This window comes from Macrotis lagotis, chromosome 1, assembly GCF_037893015.1.
Source record: "Macrotis lagotis isolate mMagLag1 chromosome 1, bilby.v1.9.chrom.fasta, whole genome shotgun sequence".
Lineage (NCBI taxonomy): Eukaryota > Metazoa > Chordata > Mammalia > Peramelemorphia > Peramelidae > Macrotis > Macrotis lagotis.
This window is the reverse complement of record NC_133658.1, coordinates 898080009-898090993: the sequence shown is the minus strand read 5'-3', so window position 1 is coordinate 898090993 and position 10985 is coordinate 898080009. Positions and strand designations below refer to the sequence as shown.

Here is a 10985-nt window from a genome sequence, read left to right as displayed (position 1 = left end):
AACGTCACAGGCAGGGGTGCCCTTCTGGCTGCTTGCAATTTGGATTCCTCTATGGCCGTGGTTTTCAAGCATCCCCAGGACGTGTCAGTAGCAGGGTCCTTGCTCCCTTCACCCTCACTGGTGGGGGTGGGGGCTGGGTCTGCCGGAGGAATTGGCTAACAGACATATATGGGCCTCCAGGACTCAGAGCTCTGGCTTCAACCCGGCCAGGTTCCAGGACCCAAGGCCACAAAGATGCACAAAGTCTGCCAGACTATAGGATGCTGTTCTAGTTTCTGAGACAGGGACAAAGCAAGAGCCCTGAAACACCCCCCCCCCCCCAAAAGAAACCAGATTGTGTCAACTCCATCACTCCCCTGACAGCCCAGATCCAGGCTTCCTTCCCCAAAGTCCAAGCTGATTGAGACATCCAAGAAATTCTGCATAGAAGGTCGCTGGTGGAGGTCTGTGAGGGTTGGGATGGAGAGATGGCCCTGGATTTTAAGGGTCAAGTCCCCGCTTCTCACCAGACATGTGATATGGGGCAAGTCCCTTCCCTCCTTGGGCCTTGGTTTTCCCATTTGTAAAATGAACAGATTAGACAAAATGATCAGGGAGCTCTGATCCTGGCTAGTGAGGGCACATCCCTGGTCCCCAGCTCTGAACTTCCCTCCCCCCACAGAAGGCAGTTTGCCAGTCTTTACATTGTTTCCATGGCATACATTGATCCAAATTGAGTGTTATGAGAGAGTAATCATATCCTTAAGGAAGAAACATCAAGTATAAGAGATAGCAAGATCAGACAATAAGATATCAGGTTTTTGCTAAATTTAAGGTAATTGTCCTTGGTCTTTGTTCAAACTTCCATCTTTTAGGTGCCTGGTTTTCCATGTTGTCTCCACTTTTTTTTCCTGTATTTCTTTGTATTTCTAGTAGCAAGTAGTGTCTGCCTGGAACACCTTAATCACTTAATAAAAGCTTTTTAATGCCACAGAAATCTAGGTTAGAGCTAGAAAAATCTTTAGACATCTTTAGACATCCAAGACATGCACTGAGAGCTGAGCAAGCCAAGATGCAGCCTCCTGACTTCACTGTCTAGTTCTACTGATGGCATCAATGCAGACATTCTTATTTATTCAGGCAGAGTATGCCCAAGACCACCTTAAAATGAGAAAATGACTGGAACACCAAAAAAATGAGCTGCCACAATGATGAACTGTTATAAAATCTTTATTTTATAATCTCTTCCAGAATACACTTTTAAAGCCTACCCCTTATTCAAAAGAAAGCACACTGAATGAATTCTTTAGGCTTGGAAGTATGCAAAGGGCTCTTCCCCATTCTTCCACCTGGTAAAAGCCCATCTACCTCCCCCTCTTTTACTCATGGCTCCTGAAATGTGAAAAGACAGAATTACAAAAGAAAAATAGTTTAGGGATACAGTTTACACTGCTCAACTTTTGTTACTAGTGTCACTGAGAATTACCCTAAGTCCTTCCTTGGGCAAAATGCCCTCGCAATAGCAACAGCCACCGCGCCATAACCTTCACTGATAATGCACCACCCGGGAAAAGATCCCCGCCGGTTCCTTCTTGTCACCCAGAGCAGCTGCAAAGCCTTCCTCTCTGCGTCGCTTGGCCAAAGCAGCCAAAGACTTAAAAGTCTTGGGTTCATAGATAGCCAGGTCAGCGAGGACTTTCCTGTTGAGCTCCACCTGACACTGGGAGAAAATGATATCACACAATGACATGATAAAAGCAGAGCTTTTCAGCCCCCCTCCACCTTTGGAAGACCCCTTCCACCTCTGATTGTGACTGAGTCTCCATACATTAAACCAAAGTGGCTGTCTCGCCTCAGTGAAATATATAAGTGCTCAATAAGCTCTGACAATAGTAGTCCAGTTCCTGGGACCAAGTAAAACAACACTAAGCCCTCTCCTAACAGCCCTTGAAAGAAAATGGCTTTCCTCCTTTCCCCTCCTGTTCTGGCCACCCTCCTCTGGATCTCTTCCTCTTGGTCAGTGCCCTTTCTGAAATCTTGAGCCTAGAAAGGGAACCTATGGCAGCAGGGGCACACTCACGTTCACACACCCTTCCTGTAGATGACCCACCCCCCTCCAGAAAGGGCTAACATGGAATGGGGAAGGGATCCTCTTGCTGGATTTCCCATCTGGGGCTCCAGGTATTAGTTGGGTGATTCTTCCCAAAGGAACTTGTCCCAGAGCCTTCTCTCCCAGTAACAGAGCAGCTGGACTGAGAGCTTGAGAAGGCAAGGTCGGTGCACCAGCTAATCTTCCTATCTCCTCCAGATCCAGGAAGTGTGATGGTGATTAACTGACATTTAGATAGCTCTCTGAAGTCTGTCAAGTGCTTTCTCATTATTATAATAATAATTACCATAATAATAATTATTATTAATAGTAGCGAGCATGTACACAGTTTAAGATCCATACAGCATGGTACACATGTGGCCCCCACAGCTATCCTGGGCAGTATTAGCCTTACTTTACAGCTGAGGAAACTGAGAGGGGAGCTGGCTGGCTTGCTCACAGAAGCTCATCTGTAGGCTCACAGAAGCAGATTTGAACCCTGGGCCTTCCTGACCCACTAGATGACCTCAATGTATATCATGCCCCAAGCCCAGAGGCACCCCATGAATGCTTGGCCTTGTTCAGCAGAACTGTGGCTCGTTTATGCATCACCATCCTTTTGGCAGCCTGAAGCTTTGAATTGAACACTGAGTCCTTCCCCTGACCAGCTGGGTCTCCCAGTCCCTTGTGGATGAATGTGTGGGAAGGTGAAGGAGAGAACCCAAGGGAAGCTCTGGGAGCATAGGAGTGATCAAACAATACTCTGAGATGGGGGCCTGCTGGTGGGGGGGGGGGGGATGCAGGTCTAGTTTTTATATGGATGAGGCAGACAGGGTTACAAGGTACCCAGCACTTCAGCAAAACCTAGATGTGTTGATCCCCCAGTTGAGCAGCTGTGAGAGGCCTCAGCTTCCTGCCAAGGAAAACTGCTGAAGTCTGATCTAACATAGACCTGCCATTCAGAAAATACTCCAAGTATCCAAGAGGTCTTTGCGGGGGAGATCTGCTCAGGTGAGTGCTGACCTCATTCTTGGAAGCGCAAGTGTGTGTGGGGGAGAAAGTTTAGCTCTTCTAATGTAGACATCTTACTGAATCTCCCCCCCTCCTCCCATTAAACTATTTTCCCTCAAAACTAAAATTTTTTAAAGCCAAGAAAAATGACAATCTGACTTTTCCTCTGGATAGAGGACTAGGCAGGGCCCACAATCATGTTTCCATTTCTGAGATGTTCCTTTGGGGAATTTTAAAGAAAGGAACAAAGATGTCTCTGTACATCTAGCCCCAACCACAATCAAATGAATTCCAACATTCAGGAACATGGATTGCAATGGTGACATGTGAGTTCCTAAAGTGCAACTACTGTGAACTGTGACTGCCCTAGGGACACCCCCAGCTCTATCTAACCCTTTTACCCAGTTACAGCAAGCACTGTAACATACCTTGATTAAATTGCTAATTAATGATGAATACTTCAACCCATGTTCTTGTGAGGCAGCTGTAATTCGATTAATCCAAAGCTGAAATCAGAAAACAGACATGAATTCATTCTATTGAAATAGAAAAACAGCAGAGAGGAGGACACCTTACTCATGACTTACTGACCTCAAGAGAATCAAAGGCCTCAAAAAAAGCAGGGTCTACTCATCCCTTCCTATTAAACTGTTCTTTATACAGGGTTAAAATGATCTTCTGACCTGCCTTATTTGCCCTCCTATGTCCCAAGGTTTGTCTCAAGCCAAAGTGGGGGAGATTTTAAGTCATCAAAAAAAACTCACTACTATCATTACCAGTGTTGAGAGGTATCAGGGTCTAGGAATCAGGAAGACTTGAGTTCAAGTCCCAAGGGGGACAGAAAAGAGGTAACTGCAGAAACTCAGGGCAAGCCCCTTTACCCCTGCCCAGACAACTGAGGAAATTCGTCACCAAATCTGGTCCAAACAAAATGTGCAGGAATAAATGAGGGAGTGGGACCATCTCCATTCCCTCTAGATAACCCCAGATGGACTCACCGTTCTCATATTCTTCTTCTTCAGTCTCCTGGAATTGGTACATTTCACGAAGGCTCTATTCACAGCCCTGACAGCCAACTTATAACACCGATTCTTCCTTCCCCGAAAGTGCTAAGTTAGAAAGAGGACATATCAATCAAGTCTGGCAATCAAAGATCAGCAACACTCCCAACCACTCAAGAAGCAGCAGCCTTTACAGCTGCTGAGCAGAGCCTGGAAGGGAGCCTCTCCGGCATAGAAAACCAAGAGCTCTTGGGTCCCTGCAGTCAGTTGGGAAGATGTTGCCCTCTCTGCTTGGAGGTGGCTCAGTCACTGATGATGCCAGCAATGATGCAACAATTGCAGCGGGGGGGATGGGTGCACAGGCCAAGACTGGGAAGGTCTAGCCATGCTGTTCCCACCCATTTAGCCTGGCTACAGCATCTACTGACAGTGACTCAAAAGAAGTGATTACTGACACCTGTTGTTTTCACACAATAGTCATTTCTGGACGTAACCTTTCCTTTCTCCAACCCCAGCCAGCAAACTAGACCCTCCCACATCACAAAAATAAACACATCAATAAAGATCTGAGCAGTCTGATGTGCAGAGCATTCAGTTAGGGCAATGCTGAGGAGGGAGAGACAGAGAAGTACAGACACAGACAAAGAAAAAATGAGAAGCAGAGAGAGAGAGACCGAGACAGAGACAGAAAGAGATGGAGAGATGAGGGAGAATTTCACTGTAATTCTAGGCCATCATCTCTGAGGGCCTTTACAGCAGGAGGCTGAAGAAAACAGTTGGGTGACACTGGGGGCGGGAGCAAAATACAAAGATGAAAGGGGAGAAAAGAGGCTGCCTAGAGAATAGTTGGGAGGTGATGCATGATAGAGAAGGGTAGTGATAGACAATGAGTCCAGGACCAAGCAGATGGAAGGGAGCTGAAGAGATGGAGGGGGAAGGGCCAGGCAGGCAGCTGGGGGTGGGAGGTGGGGAGGGGATAGAGGGGTGTCCTTTCTCCCCTCAATGTCTGACTTGTCTGGTCCCCTTCTCCTCCAGTCAGCCTGCAAAGAGCTTCTCTACTTTGATCTCTTCCCACTCCAGTTCATCCCTTTTGACAGTCATTTTTCTACAGGAGCAGGTCGGACTGTGTCACCCACTGCAGTAAAATGGCATGAGAGTTGAGCCTGGAGTCAGGAAGACCCACGTTTTAATCCAGCCTAGATGCATGACTCTAGGCAGATCACTTCGCCCATCAGCCTCAGTTTCTTCAATTGTAAAAATGGGGATTAAAAACCCCAAAGTTGCTGTATGGATCAAACAAGCTTATTAGCATTAAGTGCCTCTTCTTTTCTCTGCCCAATGATTTCTAGTGGCTCCCTAATTTCCAGGAACAAATATAAAGGTGCTGTTTGACCTTCAAAACCTTTCCAGCCCATTCCCAAGTTTCCTGACTTCTTGTGCCTTCCTCCACTCAATATGTACAATATGCTACACACTGGCCTCCCTGGGATTCACCTCTCAGATGACCCCCAGCTATTCTGGGGGGATCTTGTATGCATGAGCAGGTCCTCCTTTTTTGTGCCCCCCAGAGTTTAGCCCTTTCCTTTGCCCTCTCCCCTTCTAATCAGCCTTGTCAAAAGACCCCTGCCCTGTTGGGGCAAGGAGAAGGAGGAACCTTCCTTTTACTCTGTACTTTGTATGTACCTATTTAGTTATGTGTGGTCCACCCCAACAGCATGGAAGCACTAGAAGGGCACAGGCTGTTTATTTCTCAGGCTTTGATCTGTGCCCAACAACTTAGCATCATTATCCTAGCAATAATAAAAATAGCTAACATGTATAGCATGTATGTGGCGATATACTAATTACTTTACAAATATTTTCTCACAAGGGTCTCACAATGACTCTGGAGAGAAGGATTATTATTATTACTAGTCCCATTTTACAGACATGGAAATGGGCAACAACATGAAAAGACTTGCCCAGGGTCATACAGCTAGCACCCTTAATACAGGTTCTTAGTAGTGTTCTTTTTTTTAGGTTTGTTTGTTTTTTGCAAGGCAATGGGATTAAGTGATTTGCCCAAGGCCACACAGCTAGGTCATTAAGTGTCTGAAGCCACATTTGAACTCAGGTCCTCCTGACTCCAGGGCCGGTGCTCTATCCACTGCGCCACCTAGCCACCCCCACTTAGTAGTGTTCTTAATCTAAACTTTGTAAAAAAAAATATTTTATAATTGTATTTAAATAGAATTGGTTTCTTTTGTATAATTTACTTATAACTTATAACCCTTCTCCATCTCCATAGGGTTCATCAGACAGAGTCCATGACCCATAAAAGGTTAAGAACCTCTGCTAAATGAGTAAAAGTATTTCAAGCACCTCACTGAGTGCTTTTTAACGAATATTAGCTCATTTGTTCCTCACAACAGTGTTGGGGGACAGGTCCTCTGATGATCCCCATTTTATAGTTGGGGAAACAGAGGCAAACAGAGGTTGAGTGATGTACCCAGGGTGGCTTTAATATAATAGATGGCCAGGCCTAGACTCATGAGGATCCTATTCAGATCTGGCCTCAGGACACTTCCAAAGCTGAGTGATTCTGGACAAGTCACTTCACCCTGTTTGAATCAATGTCCTCATTCGTAAAATGAGCTGGAGAAGGAAACAGCAAACCACGCCAGCGTCTCAGTCAAGAAAACATCCAAAGGGGTCCCAGAGACTCGGACATGACTGAGCAAGACTTGCCCAGTCTCTCACAGGTGGTAAGTGTCTGAAGCTAGATTTGAACTCTCATCTTCCAGGCTCCCCACATCTACCTCAAGGAATGGGGGAGGAGTCATGGAGAAAGAAGGGGGGAGGGAGGAGATTCAGGGCCAGGAGGCCAGAAGGTGAAGGGAGAAGCCAAGGGGACAGGGGAGGAGCTTCAGGAGATGGGGGGGCCTCAGGGGACAGAGAGGGAGGAGCCTCAGAGGGGGAGGAGCTAGGGGAGAGGCGGGGCCTCAGGGGACAAGGGGAGGGGCCTCAGAGGGGAGGAGCTAGGGGAGAGGCGGGGCCTCAGGGAACAAGGGGAGGAGCCTCAGAGGGGGAGGAGCTAGGGGAGCCTCAGAGGGGGAGGAGCTAGGGGGAGGAGGCGGGGCCTCAGGGGACAGAGAGGGAGGAGCCTAAGAGGGGGAGGAGCTAGGGGAGAGGCGGGGCCTCAGGGGACAAGGGGAGGGGCCTCAGAGGGGGAGGAGCTAGGGGAGAGGCGGGGCCTCAGGGGACAGAGAGGGAGGAGCTAGGGGAGAGGCGGGGCTTCAGGCGACAAGGGGAGGAGCCATGCAGAGGAGGGGAGGAGGGGGAGGGGCCGCAGGCCTGGAAGGGCCTCGGGGCCCGGCGCGCTCACCCGGGCGTACTGCAGCACGTCCTGGACCCGCCAGTAGCGATCCGTGAGGCGGGCGCGCACCCTCAGCGGCGCCGTCAGCAGCATGGCTCCTCGGCCAGTCTAGGCGGCGTGAGCCCCAGGTGGCCGCGGCCGTGGAGGGGATCCCGGAAGCGGCTTGCCTCGAGCACTTCCGGGGGAGGCCCCGCCTCTGAGCGAGGCACTTCCGGGGCGCGAGGCGGAGCCCGCAGCCTGGGCGGCCCCTCCCCTTGCTGGCACGCCCCGGCCCGGGGCCCGCTTCCCCGGATGTGGGAAGCCTCCCCAGCCCTCTCCCCATAGGCCACTCCGCCCCGAAGGCCTTGGCCCCAGCGCCCCAAGAGCGCCCCAAGAGCGCCCCACCGCCCGGGAAGCTGAGCAGAACCCGGATTCCGGGGAGAGCCATTGGCTCGATTGAGGGAAAAAATCCTTTATCCTCACCTGCCTCCATCTTAGTTTTTTAATTTTTTTTTTAGGTTTTTGTGAGTCAGTGGGGTTGAGTGACTTACCCAAGGTCACACAGCTAGGTCATTATTAAGTGTCTGAGGCTGGATTTGAACTCTGGACCCCCTCATTCCAGGGCTGGTCTTCCATCCCCTTCCCCCCTCACCATCCACTAAAAGGGGATTCAGAATTTCCTTCTATTCTGAAGGCCAGCGCCAAACAAGATTGTCCTGAGAAGCCAGACACAAAAAGAGCCCTCCTCTCAGGAAGGCCCGAGTTCAAATCCTGCCTTCCTCCTGTGTGACCCTGCGCAAATCATTCAAGACCCGGCTTTGTGATTGTGGCAGAAAAAAGAAACAGAAAATTCAGCCCTCAGTCTCTCTCCTCCCCTCTCCCCTTCTGCTAACCCCAACTAACCAGGTCCTTGGCAGATCGGAGGCATGTTTCTGGACCTGTAGTGGAAGTGTTTCCATCCTAGGGCTTCTGTCTTTGAGAATTCAGAAATATTCGAAGTGAGCTTCAAATAGTTATAATAAGTGGCGCAGTGCATAGAGCCCTGGCCTTGGAGTCAGGAGGACCTGAGTTCAGATCCAGCCTCAGACACTTAATAATGACCTAGCTTGGCCAAGTCACTTAACCCCATTGCTTTGCAAAAACCAAAAAAAAAAAAAAAATAGTTCTAATAGATCCCATTTCTGTAGGACATAATTCAGTTTCCCAGCACTCCAAAGAAACTGCTCAATCTGGCAACTCTGAATCTCACGGTCATTTCTCAGCTCAGCTCTTCCCTGACTTCTCTGCAGCTATTGAGCACCCATCTCTCCTGGATTCTATCTTGCGTTGGTACTTATAACACTGAGTCTCCTCTCCAGAGAGGAAAGATCTCTGGATTTGGGAGTCCTCAATATAAATTTCACCTCTGATACCTCCTCCTCCTCCTCCTTCTTCTCCTCTTCTCCCTCCATTCACAGGGAGTCATACCCTTACATTTATATTCCAAAGGAAGATAAACTTTAATCACATACTTTTCAAAATGTCTTGGGATTTAGAGGCTAGAATTTTTTTCTTCCCTGCTTATTCTATCATTGTTTTTGTTTTTTTCCCCCTGAAAAAAACTGGGACAATTTACTTCTTTGTCTCATGTGGTTTTATTGTTGATATCTTGAAATATAGCTCTGAAAAATCAGGCTTTGATAAAGCCTACTGGGAAATAGAACTATGATGACTATACCTTTAAACCCAAATCACTCTGGCTCTCACAGATTGACTAATAATAGGTCCCAGCCCAAGCACTTGCTCAATGTTTGGGTTTTGTTGACTCAGAATGAGTGTAAATAGCAATTATTTTAGTTCTTGCCAGAAACTCTTAAGGATCTTACCCTCTCAAACTGATTCTTTAGTGAAGGCAAACCAGACCATCTTTTGCCTCAATTTTTACTTACCCTTTAATTGCTGAATGACTGTTGCCTCAGACAAAATGAGACATGAGACCTTAATTTTAAAAGGTCATGGTCTCCCCACTATATCTGGTGCCATCTCCAGTCATCCTAAGCTATGTCTTGCCACTGAACCCAGATGGCTGTGGAGAAGAGAGATTCTTCTGAAGAAGAGAGAGGAGGCTGATGCCACAGCCGTTGCCTCACTTAAATTCATTCCTGAAGTCATCAGTCTTCTTTGAGAATGAACAACAAACAAAACCTCTGATAATATATCTATGTGATACTTCATCTCCCTAGGCCTCAGTTTCCTCATCTGTAGGCTTGATGGCCTATAAAGGTCCCCTAAAACTCTACAACTACAGTCCTATTTGTCTTACTGTTCCTCAGTTTCCTTGGCTGGATTTTGGGTCCATCTCCTGACTGTGTGTGTGTGTGTGTGTGTGTGTGTGTGTGTGTGTGTCCCAAGTTTCTGTACGGGGCCTCTTCTCTCCTTGTTTTTTCTCTTCTTGATGTCATTAGCACTCATGGGTTCAATTATTTCCACACAGAAGACTTCTGTGTGTCTTGCCTGTGAGATGTCTCAATAAGTGCCTCAAACTCAGCTTGTCTAAAATGGAATTCTCTTAAACCACCCCTTATCCAAACATCTCTATTTAGGTCCATCCCATTCTTACAGTAATCCTATCTTACAACTATGAAATCAACTTTAATTCTTTCCTTTTCCCTCCCCACCATCATACATCAATCACTTTCTATCAGCTGTCAAGACCCGTCCATGCTACCTTCAACACATCTCTTTCATTTCTATCTCTCTCCATCCATGCAGCCACTCCCCAAGCTCAGGTCCTCCTTGCTTCTCACTTAAACTATTGTAGTAGCTTTCAAACAGTCTCCTGATCTCTTTAATTCATCAGTCACCCAACTTCCAAAATAATCTTACTAAGGCACCAGTCTGTCTGTCTATTAGATTTCAAACTGGAAGGACTTGAGATCATTGAGATCATTTTACCCTTTTACATATGAGGAGACCAAGGTTGTGAGAAGCTTACCCATGGGCATAGCAAGTGGCAAGGCTGGGATTTGAACCAGTGAAGCCTCTAGGATAAAATACAAGCCCTTCCTCCTGCCATTGAAAGTCAGCAACCTCATTTTCCAGATACCCCCCCCTTATACACTTCAAGTTCAAGCCAAAAGGACTCCTGATGCCCCTTCCTTTCTGCCTCAGAATCCAGTTGCTTCCTTCAAGGCTTGGCTCACGTACTGCTTCCCTAAACAAAGCCTTTCCTCCACCCTCTCTTAGTTGGCACTTCACTAGAATGTACCCAGCTCTTTGGCCCAAGGGATCCTTTCATTCTTTGGATTCCATTCTTTGCCACAGCCTGGCACAAAACAGATGCTTAAGAAATGCTTTTAATTGATTCATTTTTTTCTCCTGCTCCATATTATCTTGTATTTATCTTATGCATAGCATTCCCTTAATAAATCCTCTGTATTGGGTTTACTGTCTATGGATATGTGTATCTCTCCCTACTCTCTACCCCGAGGAAAATATAAGTATTGTGCAGGCAGGTATAGGAATTTTTCAGTCTTGTCTTTGGCTCCCAATGTTTTACTCATAAGACACTGAAAATGAGCTCTTTAAAAAG

The 10985-nt window shown here is 47.3% G+C and overlaps 1 protein-coding gene and 1 long non-coding RNA gene across 2 annotated transcripts; one reads left to right on the top strand and one right to left on the bottom strand.

The window, feature by feature from the left end:
• Positions 1 to 1193: 1193 nt before the first annotated feature.
• MRPL20 (mitochondrial ribosomal protein L20) lies at positions 1194 to 7607 on the bottom strand. Its single transcript, XM_074218741.1, has 4 exons — positions 7445 to 7607; positions 4078 to 4188; positions 3508 to 3585; positions 1194 to 1699 (listed from the first exon to the last, which is right to left on the bottom strand). The coding sequence occupies exons 1-4, from the start codon at positions 7526 to 7528 to the stop codon at positions 1526 to 1528; spliced, it is 447 nt and encodes a 148-aa protein (XP_074074842.1). The 5' UTR covers positions 7529 to 7607; the 3' UTR covers positions 1194 to 1525.
• LOC141509307 (uncharacterized) lies at positions 4006 to 5381 on the top strand. Its single transcript, XR_012474638.1, has 2 exons — positions 4006 to 4855; positions 5192 to 5381. It is a non-coding gene; the product is annotated as an uncharacterized LOC141509307 (long non-coding RNA).
• Positions 7608 to 10985: the final 3378 nt, after the last annotated feature.